General features: G+C 38.9%; 3 protein-coding genes across 3 annotated transcripts in view; all 3 read left to right on the top strand.

The window, feature by feature from the left end:
• Positions 1–9,461, top strand: part of LOC117307271 (voltage-dependent calcium channel subunit alpha-2/delta-3-like) — a 120,221-nt gene extending 110,760 nt beyond the window's left edge. The window contains exons 33-37 of the mRNA XM_033791982.1: positions 119–171; positions 669–736; positions 2,991–3,096; positions 3,744–3,939; positions 4,929–9,461. Of these exons, the coding sequence (XP_033647873.1) occupies positions 119–171; positions 669–736; positions 2,991–3,096; positions 3,744–3,939; positions 4,929–5,039 (534 nt within the window). The 3' untranslated portion in view covers positions 5,040–9,461. The remainder of the gene's footprint in view (positions 1–118; positions 172–668; positions 737–2,990; positions 3,097–3,743; positions 3,940–4,928) is intronic.
• Positions 9,462–11,761: 2,300 nt separating this feature from the next.
• LOC117302619 (tctex1 domain-containing protein 1-like) lies at positions 11,762–12,511 on the top strand. The gene has a single exon (XM_033786603.1). The coding sequence runs from the start codon at positions 11,762–11,764 to the stop codon at positions 12,509–12,511; it is 750 nt and encodes a 249-aa protein (XP_033642494.1).
• Positions 12,512–14,681: 2,170 nt separating this feature from the next.
• LOC117302520 (mucin-2-like) lies at positions 14,682–15,742 on the top strand. Its single transcript, XM_033786494.1, has 3 exons — positions 14,682–14,793; positions 15,060–15,335; positions 15,504–15,742. The coding sequence occupies exons 1-3, from the start codon at positions 14,682–14,684 to the stop codon at positions 15,740–15,742; spliced, it is 627 nt and encodes a 208-aa protein (XP_033642385.1).
• The last annotated feature ends 5,796 nt before the right edge of the window (positions 15,743–21,538 follow it).

The raw sequence follows: 21,538 nt of genomic DNA, 5'->3' as shown, positions 1-21,538 counted from the left end.
GAGGCTTGTACTCGTATAGGAAGAAGAAGAAGAAGGGGTCGCTTGAATCCTTTATTTCTTCTTTGGTGTATGAGTTAAACCAAATAAAATTTGTTGTCCTGTTTCTTTTACCTTTCAGCCTCTGATATCACTTGGTACATTTGTAATGGGCTTCACCAAACAGCTGATCCTGTAAGTTCCAAATACTTCTGTCTTTAAAGACAGTGGACACTATTGGTAATTGTCAAAGACCAGTCTTCTCACTTGATGTATCTCATCATATGCATGAAATAACAAACCTGTGAAAATTTGAGCTTGATCGGTCATCGAAGTTGCGAGATAATAACGAAAGAAAAAAAACCCTTGTCACACGATGTTGTGTGCTTTCTGATGCTTGATTTCGAGACCTCAAATTCAAGGTCTCGAAATCAAACTCAAGGAAATTTACTTCTTTCTCGAAAACTACGTCACTTCAGAAGGAGCCGTTTCTCACACTGTTTTATGCTATCAACCTCTCCCCATTACTTGTTACCAAGTAAGGTTTTATGCTAATTTATTATTTTGAGTAATTACCGATAGTGTCCACTGCCTTTAAGCCATTGCTGAATGAAAGAGCTCTCCCTCTTTTTGGTCAAGTTCATGAAAGATTCTCCAATTCATATTTGCCATTTGAATCTTCTTCTTTGCAGGGTTTTGTCTCATCTTGGGCTCTTTTACAGTCGGGATGATTCCTTTGTTGGGGCATCAACAAGTACATGTAAGTCAATAGATATTTACCAAGTGCAATTAATGTTTAAACATGACTTGGTTGAGATTTAATTGTGCATTGGTATATGCATATGTTTATATATATATGATTGCCTATTGTTAGTTGAATCCTGATGCAGCTTGCTCTCTAATCCTATATCCTTGTTTCCCCGCAATGTAATACATACAATGCATTTACAATCCACCATTTCATACTGACCATCCTTTGTCCTCACAACTGTACTCTTATTGGTTCATAGCCACCAATTGTTTATAAATTGATAAGTTTAATTGGCTACATTGTGTCCGCTTTCTCTTGATACCTTCTCTTATTCCTTTGCTCCTCCTTTTGCTATAAATCAATATGTTTATGTTTGTACTTGTTTATGCCTGCTCTGGATCGAATGCTGAGGCCATCTCCCCAACCTCGCTACCATGGGCAGCGCGCCGTATCACGCTAGCTCTGCGTACGTCTCTAACCCCTGGGAGGGAAACTCCGATGCGTGTCTTTGATATACGCGCAAAATTTGAAACGCTGTGCGTCTCCAAAAGGCTCTATATGCCGAAACGCGTGCGTATAAAGACATACGTATTCACTTTTTTTTGTCACGCAACACTGAACGCCATGGCAAGTTTATGACTTTATTACACAGCGCATCCAGTGTGTGCGCGACTAACTCCCAACACAGAACGGATCAACCACAGGACTAATTGTAATACTCACTTTAATATGTATAGATATATATAGTGACCATATTTCTGTAAAAACTGCAGAGCTGTTACCCAATTGCATTTTGATAATTTGATTGTAATTCCATATTTATTATTTTGTTTGTACTTTTGAATTGCATTTTTGTTTGAATCTTTTCATGAAATTCATATCTCATTCTTTGTTTATCTTGTCAACAAATGTTTTGAATTTGAATGTCTCAATCTCGCTACAGAGAATAGCATTGATGATTATGTGTAAACTTTTGTCATTGCTAAGTGTACTTATGTTGGCCTGTGACATCAATATGTGACCATATTTCTGTACAAAACTGCAGTTCGTACCCAAGTGCATTTTGATAACTTGATAACTTGTTCTTTGTACTCTTGACTTGTCATTTGATTGAATCTTTTCATGAAAATTATATTTCACATATTGTTTAACTTGACATTGAATGTTCTGCATTTGAATTTGAATGTTTCAGTCACACTAGTACTGAGAAATGCATTGGTCATTAGCAGAGTGTACCCATGTTGGTCTGTGATAACCAATATGTGGCCATATTTCTGTAAAAAACTGTAGATCTTACACAATTGCATTTTGATAACTTAATAACTTGATAACTTGTTCTACATGTAATTTGTACGCTTGAATTGCCATTTGATTGAACATTGGTTGACTGTTTATCCTGACAATAATTATCATTGCTAAGCTTTCAGCAGTGTACCATGTCAGGGGACCTTTGGGGGGGGGAGGGGGGTCTGTAACTCCCCTGCTTCCACCCAACTGCAGCTGTTACCCATTTGTTTCTTGATAACTTGTTTGTAATTCCATATGTACTTCTTTGTAATTTTGAATTGAAATTTGTTTGTTTGAGTGTTTTAAAGCGAAAGCATATTTCTTGCTTTGTTATCCTGAATTTGAATCCTCACAAGGATAAATTGCATTGAAGATTGTGTGTAAAATATTTCCATTGCTAACAAACCCCATAAGGGGTCCTGGGGGGGGGGGGGGTCTGTAACCCCTCGTCCCCAATCAAATTTTCCAGTAATTATTAGTGACAATGTTTTCCATCATTATTCATAAGGGTGCTACACCTGTCTAAGGAAAACAGGGTTAACTAGCAACAATGGTCAAGTAACTAGCTTTATTGAATAATTATTTAGTTTATTTATTATTATTCATTCTTCAGTGTTATTTCTCTGGTGTTCTTTATTGTTAGGTAGGCCTAATTCTGTCTAAGTCACATTTCCCTTTAATCCTAGGATCTGATACTTTGCTATTTTATATACAATCCATGCTCGTTGCCCACATTAGTGTTTTATCAACCTTTGTTTTTGTTATTCTTGTAAACATTTTGTAGTACAGGTTCTTTATGATTGTTGTTTAGTACATTCTAACTGTAATAACAATATTTCCCTCTACTCCTAGGATCTGATACTATATATTAGCTTATGCCTTGAGTTTTATCTAACATCCAGATACATGTGTGAGTAGGAACCAAATATAGGGACAAAATAAAGTTTTAAAACCTCTATTTGGTTGTTGTTTGCAGCTGAAGAGGTGATTTACGAACCATGTGATCAGGAAATGTTGTACTTCATCGCACAGAGTGAGAGACTTCCAAAAGATGGCTACATTCAGTGCCAGTATTGTCGGAAGTAAGTAAAAATGAAAAATCATTCTTCAAATGGTTTTTGCAAGAGTTTAGGGGAATATTTGGTCATGAAATAGTTTGTTTAAATTATTAGTAGTCAATGTTTAAATAAGGGAACCAATGTGTGGTGAAGAGGTTTTCAACTAGTGGTTTAATCCCAACGAGGCCTGGTTCTTGGTTATAATCATTGTAATGCCTCAAATCCTATATTGTCCAATCTATGTAATAAAACTAACATGTGAAAATTTCACTTCAAAAGGTGGTTCATTTTTTAGATGTCGCCTAAAATCTGGGGCGAAGAATAATCACTAATAGGAAAACACAATCTGAGAAGTCTACTGACAGTAACACTTCCCAGATTCTGGTAAAAAACTGATATCTTTTTACATAACCATGTCACTTCGAAGTGAAATGTTTCTCAATACGCTTTATACTATTTAAAGCTGCTGTAGGCTTCTAACGGAAAGTTTTTTTTATTATTTTAAGAGTGATTACCAAACATATACCTTCCCTTTGATAACTTTCTGTTTCTTTTGCAAAAGTTGCATTATAAATACGATGATTATTATTATTATTATTATTATTATTATTATTATTATTATTATTATTATTATTATTATTATTATTATTATTTTTTGTTTATCTTTTCAGATCTTACAGTATTCATAACGTTCCTCACAGTAATCTGATCTTATTAGTGGTGGATTCAGACTGTGAATGTCTGGTCACGGACCCTATCAATTTGCAACCTACTAAGGTTGTCTACAATTCCGTCGAGTGGTGTGAAAGGTTACGAACACAAACGCATCGTAGGCGACCGGAATCATGCCACTCGGAGCATGAATTGGTAAGTTGAGGAGTCTGGGAACCAGATTTTATAAGAAGGCAGCCTTGATCAAGGCGCTACAGCCGGCCGCGATCGGCATAAATCCTACCATAGAGAAAGGATGCTACTCTTCCCGCGTTGAACTCTGCCAGTGCACCCCGGCCCCATATAATAGCACACAACGCGCACATATAGTACATGTATAATATGTGTACCATCCATACGTGTGTACCATCTGTACGTTATAAATTAGTGCTTTCTAAGTTGTTACAGCCACACGTACGAGGTTGAGACACGACCGTACTCATGACTACGCTGTACTGTTCTCGCTGTACAATGTATGGTAATGTACATTTGTGTATGCACTGCATGCATGCGTGTGCCGCGAACCGGGCCGGGGAACAGTATGTCAACAGCCTTGATCAAGGCTAATAAGAAGGGAGCTTTTAAGAACTTATTCAGCAGCAGTGAAGTAAATAAAGAGAAGTTCCCTATACCCACTTAGGGAAAGTAGGTCCCCAGCTGAGTTTCTACCTTCCGCCAAGGTTATATGACTAGTTAAGTAGCAGGACAGTTCTTTTCAGAACCAAGCAGTCTCTTGTGTTCTAAAATCTACTTTACAGCAGTAGAATGAAAAGCAAGACCTAGTTCCCCCAAGAACAAAATCTATCCATCAAAGTAGATATACATATGGTGTTGCCGCAAACATTGATACCTCACCAATTCTCAGTCAAAGTCTATTATAAGGGAGCTTTGTACAATTATTATGGTAGCACTGAGTGTAAATCTCTTTTGAGCAAGGTTGGTTCTAACAAAGAACTGGCAGTTGCCTGGAAGAACCGGTGGTTGTCAACTTCTGGTTATGTTCAGTCCCAACACTACTCAAATAGATTTCCAAAATCTCACCTAATTATACTCCATGCAAAGTTTCAAATACCTCAATTTTTTATGTTAATTTTCAAACATTTGTTCCATCTCTTAAATCTAAATTTTCGTTTTTGTTTCAACAGGAAAATTCCACTGATTGTGGTCGAGGAACATGGCTTAGACCGTCCATGAGTTGGATGCTACTCATGCTGCTACTGAAAGCAATCCTCACACAAGCATCACTAAGATCATGACAGTAGGCCCTCTAGTGACCAAAGATTTGTACAGTAAACTAAAAAAGCAATCAAACAAGGAAGGCTGGCCTTCTGGATTTGTTGGAGTGCGGTGTATTTGTATCCAATGTCTTCAGGGTTTGATATCATGGCTCTGCTTACGGCAAGCAACTAATCGGCGCTTGCGGAAGCAGGGTATTCTGCGCTCAGGTCAAGCGTATTTCACAGGTTAACAGGGAATTTTGACCCGGGCCCTACTCCACATTACATAGGCATTCTTCACTTACAGCTTCCGCAGAAATTTTGCGCTTGCCCTGTAAGTGGAGAACGGTAATTGTAAGCGGTAAGCATGCAGAGCCATGACATTGAGCCCAGGTTTCTTAATGTGTGTCGTGACTCGACTAGTTTTCATTGTTTTTACTGAGGTTGGACTTTTTTTTAAATATTCTGTGTGGACAGAGATTTCAACTTCTTGGTGTGACGCTTGGGATTCAAATATCATTTAAGTCTGGGATGTGATTGTGTGGAAGACAGCTACACACATTAATGAATATTCATGATTGCTGTACACCCGCCACATGGTTACAGGTCATGAATATTCATGATTGTGTACCTGCCACATGATCCAAGACTAGTCATGAATGTTCATGAATGCATTGCTGTACCTGTTGTACCTGATTACAGGTCATGCATATTCATGATTGCTGCACCTGGTATACCTGGTCCAAGGTCATGAACATTCATGATTGCTGTACCTAATTCCCGATCACCTCCAGCAAGATAGGCCTTCATTGCCATTGGTCAGCCAAAGGGGTGTCTGGGTGTCTTTTGAACACCATGTTTTCATTTTGGACACCATGTCTTATCCATCACACAAATGTAAATGTATTGTTTGTGAACAATTTGGACACCCGGTTCTAAAAGTTCCAGAAAACTTGAATACCCTTTAATCAAATCCTGGCTGAGTTGAATAACATATAAGGTTTGCACTAAAAGGTTGGTACACTTCAGCATAGTCCTTCATTGCATTACCACAACCCTGCCGGTTTTAAACGGCATTTTCAGACCTCATCGCCTACTCAGTGATTCCCTTATTTTAGAGCAATAGGGGAGCATGATTGAGGGGTTAATAACCCTAACTATATGTGTGGAGCTTTGTCCACACGTGTATGCATTAATGTATCTTACAAAAGGTCCATGGCTTACAGGGTCGAAATCACGTTCTTTAAATACATTTTTGGTCATATAGCTTTCTTAAATATTAAAACTTTCAATTAACAGACAAGAAAAGTGAAAGGAACTTGGTGAAGGCAACACTTAAAGTAATCACCAATAGTTTGTGATTTTAATAAGCAAATCTTTGACAGCTTGAATTCGGGTAAAAAAGCACCTAAAGTTATTAAGCGTGATTTTGATGGTAATTAGTGCACTTTTCGCCATTTATCATAAATCTTATATGCTCCTACTCCTTGTTTTATATATTCACAATTGTGGTTACAATTTTATATGGAAGCAAATGGCACATTTACTTCAATTGCATTCCTATTAGCCAAAATACCGCCCTCTCTTATTAACTTCAAGCTTTTGAAAATATTGGGCACTGTAAAATCAGAAACTTGTTTTCTATCAAAATTGTGATTTGTACAGAAAGTTGATATGTGAGATGAGCCGTTTGTGAATGTACATGAAGAGTTTTGTGTGGTGTGTTAAGGATGTAAACAATATTAATCTTACTTAATTATTGTTTCAAAAGTGTTTGCAAATTCCTCTGAAATTGATTTTGAGTAGATCATTAGGACACAGCCCTTTTAACTTTTGATAAATTACAAATTTTTAAGTAAAAATTTCGAGTGGATTACAGTTCTGAGTGAAGATTACACATTAATGGGTGAACCTTTTAATTTGTTGCAATTCAAGTGAGATTTTGCTTTACTGTCTCTAAGAACAGCTGTTTTGCAAATAACAAATACTTGTTAAATTTGTTTGTTTTTCTCTTTGCACTAGGTTGTTGAACTTTAAAAAAAAAAACAATTATTAAGGATAAATCATCGGCTCAGTACCATAATGTCATTAATTGCAATTTTATACAAATGAAACTAAATAAATCAAAATAAAAATAAAAAATTTCATTTAGAAAATACAATGTTTGCTTTTGCCAAGCAAATACATTGAAAACCACTCTTGTTCAATAACCAAATTGGAGGGGCTCCAAAGTATGCAAAAGCAATTTTATCAAACCCATACATATTGCACTAATGACTGTACAGTTCTGAGCAGACGAAATGATGTTTCTAAGTTTAGTCTTAAATCGGAATGAATACTGATGGTGTGTTACTTCACAGATAAGTTTTAACAAGAGCTCTCTTTTAAGAAAACTAGTTCCTTTGAAGATCTCGCTGATTGATGGATAATTGTGTATATTTTGGATGTGTGCCTTTGTGTTGCTAAGGGATAGCCAATCAGAGAGAGGAGAGTTATTAATCTTTTGTGTTTTCAAATTGTCATCTTTTTGACAATATCAGTTACTGTACATATCTGTGGTCGGGAGAAATATTTATATTTTAATGTTGTTGCTAATATGCCAAATTGTGGGTGTTTATAAAGATTATTTGTTTGTTTGCAGTGGTTCCAATTTTTTAAGGGTGTTTCAATTTTGTTTAAGGGTAAGGCCAGCATGTTTAGTGCATAGGAAATCACATGTGGGTTTTCTTTGGGGTTTAGATTTGAATCCACGTTTCTGGTGCTTTTTCAGATTGCTAACCATAATTGCTTCTCGCTATCCAGGTGTATATAGCTGTAGAGTGGTTCTCCTTAAAACATATCCGCACATAAAACAAATCACATCAAGAAATATTCTCATTCGAAATTCGAAATTATTTTAATTTTTTCTATAGACCTAATTACAAAATTCACTTCAGACATAGTTTTTCCAAGGGGCAGAAAAAATTGTTCTTTTCTCATAATTTTGTATTGTAGGTTTTGATTCTCTCTTTTTATATGGGGGTCGTTTTTTTTTCTTGTTTTTTTTTAATACACTGAAGTTCAGTAGTTTAGTTAAGAATATCAGCCGATTTCACGAAACGCTAGGATTAATCCTATCTCAAGTTTATAGGGCGAGTAACTAACTTAGGATTGGTTCAATGCATCCTAATAAGGAAGTCCAAGACTAATCCTAAGTTACGAAGAGTTTGGTGCAATCGACGGCTGCTTCGGGCACGATAATGTTGCCTTTCTCCCATTAAAAAAAAATGGATTGTTCTTATTTGAACTTTGACCTTTATTTGAAATACAGACAGCTTTAAACAATGTCTCAATTGACCTTAGATCATTACCATAACAAAAAACAGCAGCTGTTATTCGTCTGTAGTGCATATCTTTAAACTCTCAGACAAATAATATGTATAATAAAGCTTTTTAATTATAAACTATTTATATAATGTCTTCCAGCTAGCGGAGTTTTGGAATGCAAACCAAAATTGGGGTAGTTTTTATGAAGTTAACATGCTAAGATCATATTAAGGTGGGGTACCGCTTGTCAAGAGCGTGTATTTATTATTAACTGTGGCATTCAGTTCCAGGCAATCCGTTCCACCAAGAAAATTCATTCACATTTCAGTTGTCTCATTCTTTTTTATTTATGTTCACTAATTGAACGAGTATTGGAGAACATTTCGTGATCAATATTTGTTATGGAATGTTACAAAAAATCTACTTTCTTGGAATGTAACACGGTACAAACTAGTTTAGACACTGTTTACTACCTACATCGCATCAAAGATCATAGGGTGTAAAATGTTGTTTTATTTGTATTTTAGAAGTTTTTCTGTTGAACGGGGAAAAGTGGAGAAGCCAAAAAGAACAAATCAATTCCTAATTGTATCAGTATTGTGGACAGGGTCATTTTTACAATTCCTGTTATTAATATTTGTCCCTTTTTGTGTGCGTGTGTTTCACCCGTATTTATATTCACGACTTGGATGAACTTTGTTAGAAGCAGTCACCAAACAAAGTGATGGATCTTTACTTATTTTACGTTCTTCAAATGCACAAGTTACGTTTTATTACGTCTAAATTAACGTTCTATCACGTCTAAGTTTCAATCTCTTAGAAATGAACGTTCTATCACGTCTAAATTTACGTCTCATAAAAATGCGTTTAAATTTGTTGGCCGAGTGATTGGTTTAGCGATTGGACCCAGTTCTGTAATTTACGGAATGTTAGTTCGAATCCTGGCATGGTCAGTTGCGACACTCGTGTTCTTGAACAATACACTACATCATGATTGCTTATCTCTACCCAGAAATACAAATGGGTACCGGTACGAACTGGGGAGTAACCTTAGATGGACTTTCATCCTGTCCAGTGGGATAACAAAGATGTTCTCGGTGGTTAAAGGCAGTGGACACTATTGGTAATTACTCAAAATAATTATCAGCATAAAACCTCACTTGATAACGAGTAATGGGGAGAGGTTGATAGTATAAAACATTGTGAGAAACGGCTCCCTCTGAAGTGACGTAGTTTTCGAGAAAGAAGTAGTTTTCCACGAATTTGATTTCGAGACCTCAAGTTTAGAATTTGAGGTCTCGAAATCAACCGTCTGAAAGCACACAACTTCGTGTGTCAAGGGTGTTTTTTCTTTCATTATTATCTCGCAACTTCGACGACCAATTGAGCTCAAATGTTCACAGGTTGGTTATTTTATGCATATGTTGAGATACACGTGAGAAGACTGGTCTTCGACAATTACCAATAGTGTCCACTGTCTTTAATGCCAAGCAAGCCGAATATAAACGCCGGCCTGATGAGCCATATTGGCTCGGGACAGTATTTACTATATTACGTCAATACTTACGTTTCTAGCAATTGTTCCGTAATGTTCAGTTGCGTTTAAATTTACGTTTTTATAAAAAAAACTCTTAAAACAATTGTCATGATATCGAATGATATTGCTGACTAAATTTCTGTCTTTGTTAATTAATGTACTTTCTCAGCTGATATAGCCGTTTCATATGCTCGTCTCCTACTAAGTAGTTATTTGTTGTTTATAGGTAAGTAATTCTATAAATATCATTGTGTGCGTCATTTGAAATGGAAACAAATCTATGCAGTATAACATTGTAAATTATTTATTGGCATATGCTGATACAACGTGTATAAAAGATAATAAAAGTTTTGAATGCACTATTATAAGATATTGTGTATGTATAGTAGTGACGGATGTGTTGTGTTGGATCGAAAAAAATTATTCATGCATGAATATGTCTTTCTACTTTATTCCGACTTCCGACTTTTTGCCCTTGAAATAATGTGATAAAATTGCCTGAACAAATTTCGCCTACCCCACTTGAATATTAGGTCAGCCCTTGTACTTGATAACATGTTCCTACTTTTTTCCCAAGGGCCAAATTACCACCAGCGTGTGGCTGTGTTGTAATGAAAAGATTTTACGTGGGATCTTGGACACTACGCAAGTTGTTTTCCATTCACACGAGGTACATTTTGTTTTCAATTTTACAACCTTGCTACAATTTAGCAATAAACCCAACTTCTGGTCTATAGCCTAGCCTATTAATTTAAAACGATTCGGTGACTGACCGTTAAGCCTTTAGTAAATATCACACGTCTGTTTGCTAAAAGGCACCGTGGCGTCACGGCCAGTGGCTAAACTGGCAGCGGAGCCCCCCCCCCCCCTCCCCAGGTCCTTTGTTTAGAATGCCTGACTTGCAATTACAAGGTTGTAGGTTCGAATCCCACAAACCTAACTGCTGATTCCACAATTACCAGAATAAGTTTTGTCGCCTGGTAACTGAATCACAATTTCTTGATTTGTGTAAGTCATAATCATAAATCAATGTTTGTATCAGAGAGATTTGCTGTTGCCAGCTTAGTGTTTAAACCCCCTTGGAGTTTGCCGAGTTCCCTTCACGGAAAGATCAGACAGACATACATGTGAACATTTAAAAAAATTCCGTATGCAAATGAACGGTTTGATTCCACCAAAAGCAAATCCCTAGTCACACGAAAAACAGGTGAATCTCGGTTCAACTTTGACGCCACAAAATTCGTGACGAATAATTCGCAACAGTTGCCCTGTGCTCAAGTCCTGCGAAAACATGCACGAACAGTAGTATGAACTGGTTTTGTAAACAAACCTCCCCTTCTTTAATGTAAAGTGTTTGGTCAACCACCCACAGGTTGTCGTGAAGTACATAGACGTACAGAAGAATAAACTTATTATGAAGTTTAACATTGCGACGACACAATAAAGACTTTTTGGGACCCCCAAAGTAAACCTAAACGCTAGTATTGGTACAACAGTATTTGAACTGGACATGTGTGAGAGGTCGTTGAAGATAAGTTCTACGCCAAAGAGTCAACCTTAAGTCCATCTGCAAACAAAATAAATCGCCATTGCTATGTACGCAATCGCTAATCCTTACAAAAGTTTGGCCACAAAACAATTTGATTTGATGCTGGCCCAAGGTTTGTCAACATTGGGTGGCCGTTTTTGCACTGTTTGAGTGTTCAAAGACGTAATACAAAATGATAAGCGTAAAACTAGCACTTTAAACCATAGATCAACAGCACTGGTTGCAGCCTTGTCTATATGGTTGCCACGAGGCCGGGTTATATTATCATAGAGGGAGGACGAAATGCATTCTTGAAGTCGCCAGAAGCTTGCAACAAACTTTATAAATGAAGTCTGGCAGATAATTGTTGTGGATTGAAGATTCGACAGGATGGCAGAAGCCTCTCAGAGCAGCTTTGCGACCAGGTCGTCTCGATCGTCATCGTTTTGGAGTCAAGTATCCGGCTCGACAAACCAACTTAATAGAGATAGCAGCAACGTCCATGAGAAGTCATTCGGCAGACGACAGCAGCAACCCAAACCAACCAAATGGACATCGACCATCCAGGCTGCAGCGGCCGCTCTGTCGGGCCGTGGGACTGGCGGGGAGGCGACCTCAGTCCGGCCAGCTCGACCGGACAGCTCGAACAGCACCAGATCCAGAAAGGATACTTTATACTTTGGCCGAGACATCTCGACCTCCATGTGGTGGCGATTTCGACGGGGCGGAGAGGACGAGGACACCCGTCGGTTCATCGACAAGAGTGACGAGGCCCCGCCCCGGTACGAGAACTCATTTCGTATGGATCCTCAACCAGGCTGTAAATTCCAACCAGAGAGGGTTGAGGAAATCATGACTAAAGTCTTGGAAGATGAATTCACTAGAGTGACATATCGACCTGAAAACGGTCCTGAAATTGTGAAGAGACTAGCAGATAATATTAAAACAAGAGTCAAACTTCTCCAGTATGAACGTTACCGACTCGTAGTCTTGATTCAGGTCGGCCAGATTGAAGGACTTGAGATGATGATTAATAACCGCTGTGTTTGGAATACTGAAACCGACTGTTATGCCACGGCTACATTTCAAAACGGGTACATATACGCCATCGCAACGACGTACGGAATATATTTAGACTAGTCTATTTATTGTAAACTCTCCTTTTGCAAACTGCTGTTGCAAACTACTTATGATAAGGACAATGATAATGGTGTAAATGCAAAAAACATTGAATGACCTGACGTTTAGACCCTAGCAGAATATTTCTCGAAGGCTAAAATGAAACACCTTGAAGAGCCTTGAAACCATTTATATAAAAAACAAAATAAGTTTATTATTCAATGTAACTAATCATACAAAAAAAACAGCTTGCTTTAAAACCTCTAAGTTTAAAACTGCTATAAAACAGATTGTCAGAAATTCCCAATGGTGGTTATGTCATGGCAGTGACGTCATTGATCCACACGTGTTTCATCAATTGCCTCGAAAAGAACTAAGTTCTGTGAAAGTCAGGTCCTTAAAGACTACTTTATTCGGACAGGAAGTGGGTTTTTTAATACACAGATCAAACATTATACCTTCGATTAAGAACATAATACAACAATGTCATATAGCCTAAAACATTAATACCATTAATTCTAATTTAGGAAGAGATCAGGCGTTGACTTAATTAAAGAACATCAATGATCATGTTAATCATGCTTCTAAGTTTGTGATACTATATTTTAGAACATTAAACTAGGACAGTGGTGTAGACAGGCATTTGGAGGGAGGCTCATGCCCTCGAAACCACGGCTTCGCTTTGGATTCGGCTTCAGGCTCCTTTCTCTCGTCTGAACACCTGAGTATATTGTCACGCGCAACCGGGCCAAGCTATCCTGAGCCGAATCTAGAGCCGCAGACGTGGTTTCGAAAAGGGCCCGAGACACACTTTGGATAGAGGGGAGGGGGGGGGGGGGGCAAAGAAACAGTTCTTGGGAGGGTTATGTATCGAATGACTATTCATTTTTGTCAGTATTTTTTTCTTTGGGGATGGTTCATCGGAATGGGTCAGGGCTCCCCTCCCAACCAATCCTGACCACGCCTCTGTGAGGAGCTGCGATGCTCTACTCTCATGTCGAAACACCGATAGAAACCAACGGTTCTTTTCAGAACCACCCAACTCTTTAAAGACAGTCATTACATGGTGTTACCGCAGACCTTTCTATATCGTATTTCCACCATGCAAGGTTTCAAATCCTACTTACCGATAGATTTATACATATATAATTCCTGTAATAATTCATCATCACTTCCCTGCGTGAGTGGTATGTGATGAACTGTTTTTAAACACCTGTATGAATATTAGCAATAGCAATACACGTGCATCCGGGTGTTGTGGTTAAATTAGTTACACGGTCACCTTGCATTTTGTCATAATATTACGAGTTGGTACTGTGGGCAGAATGACCACAGCCCTGACCTGTGTAACACTATACCCAAAACAGAAATGCCCACTATTTACCTTCAACTGAATCAAATAAAAGGGACTGAATTTGTTTCGAAAGTCAGAATTGTTTGTATAACTTCAAGTTGGATCTTCACTATCGGAACGGCAAAGTCCCAAAAGTCGAGTTGGATTTTCTTGGTAAGTACTTCAATTGCTTGTGTTTTTATGTTAACAAAATTGAGAAGTATAATAATCAATTTCAATGTTGAGCTATTTTACATTATTGGCAGGATTAAAAGACATTTTTTAGGTGGTGGGTTCGTTCTCTTTTATATATTTTTTGGTTTTTTTCTTGCGGACTTTTAATTTTGTTTTTAGCGGTTTGTCTATAGCATTGACATCGCTGTGTTTGTATTGTTTGCTTGTATCAAAATTTTCAGTTTTTCTGTTGATTAAAGATTGGTATATGCCCATATAGCTGATGACGAGATAGTCGCTGCAGTGTTTGTAAAATCAAACATACGTGAAACAACAAACCTGTGAAAATGTCGGCTTAACCGTCATGCGAAAATAGTAAAAACATGTAATAGTTTTCAGCAAGTTGTTAACTTTGGTTTTAACAACCGAAATTTGCAGTTTTGTTTTTCAGGTTTTTAGATACAGTTTTCTAAGACATGACTTCGTTTCAAAGGGAATTATTTCACATAAAAAAATGTGGTACTTGTTAGAACTTACAATCATTAAGATTTCAGACTAAAAATTACAAATAGTGTTTCTTTTCCTCACAAACCTTGTACCTTTAAAATTAAAATATAAATTCAAACTTTTTCAGATTAAGATGCATTCAAAATAAACAAGTGTGTTTTGACAGGTAGCTCAAAGATGAAGACATTTACAGTACTCTTTGCTGTGCTCTTGGTGGCGCTGTTTATTACAACTGAGGCTAAACCTTGGGGCAGACCAGGCCGAGGCAACAACAGACCCGGTCGACCAGGTAAGCCCAGTCATATAAATGCATTATTTGGTAAATGTCAAAGACCGGTATCCTCACTCGAGGTATCCCAAATTTCTACAGGGTGTTATTTCATGCATATTATACATCCTGTGAAAATGTTGGCTCAATTGGTCATCGAGTTTTAAGAAAATAGAGGGAAGAAAAAAAGTAAATAGACATTCACTATTAATTAAACCTGTGTGAACGTCCAATGTCTATAATAAAACTAACTTTATTTTTATCACTTTTCCTGTCTTATTGCGCAGGTCGTCGTGATGACCGGCCCGATCAATGTATCCGCCGATGCCCCCGACCAAACCAAGACACTCTAGTCTGTGTGTTCGACGGAGTCCGCAACCGGACACTCCCGTCAGAGTGTATCTTGGAGAGGATCGAGTGCATTAGCGGCCGCCGAAACATGGAAATCACCGATGGTCCTTGCCCTGATGATGTGGCTCTCTATATGAACGGCATGCTATCAATGGAAACTGAAAGCGAAGAAGATAGTAGTGAGGAAAGCAGAGAAGACGGTTCCACACCAGGTAAATCATGGCAGCCATTTTGTTTTTATCAACAGATGCAAATCAATGCTTGTCGTGTACGAGCGGTCTAGTTGTATACAAATTTCACTGTACATTGAAATTGAAAATACTTGCACAAGTTCAGCAATGATGACCGTGTTTTTTTTCTTCAAATTTTTCACTTAACAGGTCAACCAACAAGTGTTCCAGTTGATCCCTCAACTGCAGCAGTTACGTCACGAACAACGACACCAACAACGGGAACTGCGTCACCAACTACGTTGCAAACAACAACGCCAACTACGGCGACAGCAACAGCAACGGCGCCAACAACAACAGCAACGGCGCCAACAACAACACCAATAACAATGCCAATTGGCTCTGGGGCAACTGCACAAAGTGTACCAACACAACGTACACCCCCATAAACTCATTAAAGGACATTGCTTCCGCAGTTTTGAGCAGAATAAACAGAAATACAAGTTCCCAAAAAATCTAGTATGGCATGCAGCACAGCAAAGTAAATGGTGTATAACAGCAACCGTTACAATAGTGTATACATCTTAAACCTGTTTTCAATGATGTTTGTGTGATAATGCTGATGTTTTAAAGTATTTATGTTCTTAAAGTGTTTATTTTCCATTCATGTTTTGAAACAAATCAATATTTTGATAAGTTGAGATACAACTTATATTCTGATCTTCGCATTTATTTGTGTTATATGTCAAATATTATTACCATTACATGAAGCCGACTTTCATTTGAGTTCCATTATTTTTTTTTACAAAACTTCATAGTTCAAAATACCATCGTTTATAGTCAAGATCAAAGAAATTGTGGCCATTCATAATTATGTTGGACCTTTGTGCAACCCAAAATACCAAACCTAAACAGACAAACAATTACGGTCCGATGATACAACATGTGTGTTCACCCAATACAGGCTTGTCCAACTTTGTCAAACAAAATTCTCCCGTTTCATCTTTTTAAAAGTAGCGAAGTCAATTCATTGAACATTATTCTGTGATTTATTTTTCATGTTGCACGCAAAGGTTTGAAGGCAAATGCGCCGTTCCACATTATGAAAAAGTCAGAAGTATATAACAAAGGCAGAAAATGGTAGCTTGTGAAAAGCGTAATGAGAGAGTTCTCTACACGAAACAAAATTGATAAATATCTAGACATTAGTTATTAGGAACGAATCTACACACAGCAAAGTAGATAATAATTATACTAGTAATACCGTAAATTTAACAAAATAATTACAATGATACCTCACTAAACACAATGCCCCAACCCCGTTGATGAGTTTACTATTTATTATAATGGGACCTTTTCGACCGTTCTTAGTCTGTTCTTTCAAAACATTTCGAGTTTTTTCCTCCAAATTACTTATACTGACTTTGGGAATTAGGCCTTTACGGATCCCCAGAAGGACCACACAAAATTACAAAATCATGCGATGACTTCGAGTGCTCGAAATAAATGATTTCGGGCACACGAAATAATTCATTTCGCGGTGCACACACCCACATAAATTCTTGCCACGTGAACTTGTTTTCATCACTATGTCCCTTTATGGCTTCATACAAGGAAAGGAAAAAAGTGCTCCACACTTAGGCAACAAATCTTGAAATGAGTTCAGTTTGTTTTTACCCTTTGCCTTTTAAACATAACTCTGAACACCTTCGTATTCATCTTCATTCACATCGTATCTCAATGTGTCATTCCAATCATTATGGTTTGATCCATGTTCGTGACTCTGTGTTTCATTCCCTACGTCACTCATTTCACTTGGGGTGAGTCTACCAAAAGACTGCTCCTCGTTACTCGATACGTTGTCGGTGTCCGACTTGACTCCGAAATCGGTTTGCGGTTGTCGTTTATTTTCGTCACCATCATACGCATCATTGTTGTAGTCGTAGCGGTTGTTTAACACGATATTTTGATATCGACTGTAAAATATGGGGTCGATACCGTAAGCTGCATTACATCGTATGTAATGGGAACGAGATCCGTAGTCGACTGTCCCATCGTCGGAGTTAGAGTATCGATACTTGTCACCCCTTGAAGAAGTGGCTTGCCTTATTGGGGAATCCCCTCTTCCTGTGTGTTCTTGTTCTCTGTGAATGCCCATGAGCTCAAGAGGCTCATGACTTCCTTCAAGAACTGAGCTTCCAGCTTTACGTTCTACGTGTAGAGTTTGTAGAACTGGTGGGTAATTGTCATCATCATGAGCAACCTCAACTTGGTGGTGTGAGGGTATCTCGCGAGAGGGCGCTGTGTTATTAGGTTCTATTTCGGCTCGTGAGACATCCGGTGAAGATTTCTTATGCCGTACCTCTCTGTAGTACCAAGTACAGATCATAACAACCATGATGAAGACAAGCAACGCTGCGAATAACGAACCTATAATGACGGCACTATAGTCCTCTGGTGGTGTTTCTTCGGTAGTACATGCCGTTACACCCCTTGTGGTATCAGGGTTAGGGGGTTGGGTCGCTAGATCACCAGCATTGATTGTTTGAATGGTTACCATAGCGAACCCCTGTATCCCATCATTATCAATCACGACATACATGAGGCTCGCGCCACCGTCCTCTTCTCCTATATCCCGCAACGTGAACTGATTTTCTTCTATTCTGTAGCGATCTGTCGCATTCTGCAGCTCTTCGGACACTCTCCAGAATGTTCTGTTGATTGCTGACGTCACGGTAGTGGCAAAGGAGGTGAACACCACCGTACTTCCCACAATAACAGACCCACTCTGGTTCTTGTAGTGTATTGTCACCGTAGGCTCCGAGACGATGTCAAATGAGTCCACAACGCAACGTCTTTCCATTTCATCCGTCAATAATGGGCGTGTCATATTGCATGCAAACACCACGCCCTCATCGTCCAATGAAGGGATGAAAGTGACTTTAGAGTACGTAAACTCACCGTCCGACGAGGTCTCTGATGTAAGATAATGACCACCTCTTTCCCAGGTCAAGTTAACGGGTGGCTCACCGACCTCCGAGCGGCACAGCATGACAACAGTCTCCCCTAGGTAAACCCGCAACCTCCCATCTCGCCTAATGCTACTAACCCCACCCTTAACAAAGCTGCTACAGTTCGGATAGACATCCCCGGGAGCATACCTCACTGTGAACTCCACGATGTCTGATTCCAAGATGATGTCACTCTCTGCACACCGAGCATCGGTTAAATTCCTCCCACAGACCACGAAGGAGAACCACGCTGTGTCCAGACGGGTCGGGTTACTCAACCTGAGAGAAAATCTTATATTATTCGGTAACACCACTTGTCGAGTTATCACGTAGTTATCCGCATCAAGACCAAGCGACTCAAACACCACATCCCGTTTGACCGTCTCATCCGCAATGACAACTCCGCGTCTTCTGATAGCAGCGATCTGAGTACGAACATCCATGTTGCTGACTTGAAAGACTAACGGGGCGAACGAGCCCGGTTCCCCCTCATCACCCTCAGAGCTAACCGGTTGAGTCGTAATGCTCTGCCCGTTAATTTGCGATTTCGTCCACAGAACAATCATGATGTGCACAAAAATACGTGTAGCCGACATTGCGAAAAATCTGCATTTTACACCTTTACGGAGACCGACTCAATCATGTTAAACCTAGAATGACAGAGGGGCAATCGTTGCTGGGAGTAACATGAAAACCAAACATTATGAATTGCCAACACGATATATAGGCATCCCTAACCCTGTGCAAATATCACTGGCATTCAATTTATTATGATAATCATTTGGGAATAGCCAAAATAAACATATACAGGTACCGGTGCGGGGAGCAAAGTAGAGCAATTATAACGAACGACAGAAAGAGTCGTTATTTATTACCAGACACTGATAGGAATGGAAAAATTACTCTTCAGTAGGTAGTTATACCATCAGTAATGTATGGTCTTTTCGAAACCACTGCTTGGAATCGAGCTTTGGCTAATAGCGGCTTTAAAAAAAACGTGTGCTTTTCTATTGGGGTTTAAACAAGCAGACAGAGCCCGAGTCGGAGCCAAAAACCTTGTTTCGAAAACGCCAATGTCTGCATTAATGATAAAAAGCAAATGTGCACAACCACAGTCATGGGGACACATTGTTTTCTTACCATTTCATGAAGATTTTGAAAATCGCTGATGCAGCAGTTATCTCACTGCCATCTGTAATATCAATTCACAATAGCTGTGTCAATGATAATAATAAGTGCTTGAGTTTAAGATCTGCAAATTTGTTTAAATATTAAATGTACCCGTTGATTTAAAATCAACGTGTCGACAAAATTTGAGTCTCCAAACATCGCCCTCCTGGAACAGGACACCATTGGTAACTACTCAAAATAATTGTAACCAACTTACTTGGTAGCGAGCAATGGGGAGCTGTTGATTTGTGAGAAACGGCTCCCTCTGAAGTATTAAGTATGTTTTTGAGAAAGGGGTAATTTCTCATTAAAATAAAAGACTTTAAAGCCTGAAGAAATTTTTAGCCATCTGAAAGGGTGTGTTTTCTTTCATTATTCTTTTGCAACTGCGATGACCAATAATAATGAGTCAAAATGTTCACAGATGTGTTACTTTTATTATGCATATGTTGGGATACACAAAGTAAGAAAACGGGTCTTTGACAATATTACCAAAGGTGTCCAGTGCCTTTAAGGGGGAAACGTACTTTTGGAAGCGCTTCTTGATGCTTGTCCAAGTAGTTGTCAGTACCAACCCATACAATTTCAAAATCGAAAAAAAAGTACATGAATGACCCAGTTTAACAAGCACCTGTTTCGTGTCCAAGTGTCCATGTTTTATTGGAAACAACTTGTGAATAATGATATAGGTTACAATTCTCACTCTCATAAAACACAAATCCCACGACGCGTTTCCCGCAGGGGTAGAGATATTTGATCGATCAAAGGTCCTGATCAAGTGAACATACTTTACTCGCGGGGGCCCCAGCGTGGGCTAAATTGATTTCAGAGTTTGTCCTAACTGGGCGTGCTATACCCTTAAAGGGACACGGGGCCTTGGATCGGGCTAGTTGGTTTGGTATAAAGTGCGTGTCGTTAGAAAGATGTTTTAAAAGTAGAATACATAACGATACACTTAAATACGCCTCGAAATGGCACGATTTTCCTTTTACGTCGTGGATGAACTATTAACACGGCACATTCGTAATGGAGGTGGAAATGATAACGTGGAGTCAAATGTTTGACTCCAGAAAATGGACGACTGTGTGTTAGTTCACAAAGTAAAAGGAAACGGTGCAATTTTGAGGCACGTTATGTGGTGTGGATCATTGTTTGTTTGTCCATGCAAGTCGCCACACACAAGGCCTAAAGGCCACTTCACAAGGTGTGGGCTACGATCAACTATTTTCCAGGGGCCATTGCCACTCCTACTCCTGGGGCTGACCCATTTACAGCCCATATGGATGTAGGCTTGGGTATCATCCAATCAGAAGCCTGGCCGGTAAAGCAGAAATCAATACCTCCCCAATTTTAACATTCTGCTTTTAAAGCACCTTTCTAACCGTTACGCATTTTCATAGCAAAATGGTTAAAAACGCTTTCCAGGACCAAGTCGACCGATCCAAGGCAACGTGTCCCTTTAAATAACGAGCCTAGCACGTATCATGCCGTTCTGGTAGTCGCCACTGAACCGAGTGTTTTCGTTTTTGTATTTTGTCACCATGGCAGCCAGTTGTCCATCGTACCAGAGCACTGAAATACAAAGTACACAGTTTGTTCTGAAATTATATTGTAGAGAGATATGGTTTTATCAGTAATCTTAAGGCACACATTGGAGCGGTTCATTGATCACACTGTCTGGTCCAAACGAACTTTTTAGCAGAAACTGACACCGATATACTGATAGCTGTATTTGTTGTCCATGGTATTGAACAATCGATAGGATTACGGAAGCAAATGTTGTTCAGCATGATGGCGTTCATTGTCGTGGACAAGGATTAATGTGAACATCACTGTGAAATCAGCCTGGAGCCTATTGACACAAATTGGTGTCTGCTGACTTGTTACTGGACCAGAGGAGAACTTTAAAAATGGCTCAACTTTGTGTTGCTCTGTGTCTACTATTGAGCTTAATATCTGTATTTGCTCAGTCCATCGTACGACAACCAGTTGATGTTACTGTGAATGAGGGGGACGGTCTAGCCACAATAAGTTGTGAGTTTGTCGCCGTAAACGAACGGGACC

The sequence above is a fragment of the Asterias rubens genome, chromosome 2 (genome assembly GCF_902459465.1).
Source record: "Asterias rubens chromosome 2, eAstRub1.3, whole genome shotgun sequence".
In the NCBI taxonomy this organism is placed as follows: Eukaryota; Metazoa; Echinodermata; class Asteroidea; order Forcipulatida; family Asteriidae; genus Asterias; species Asterias rubens.
This window is presented reverse-complemented; position numbering and strand designations above follow the sequence as displayed.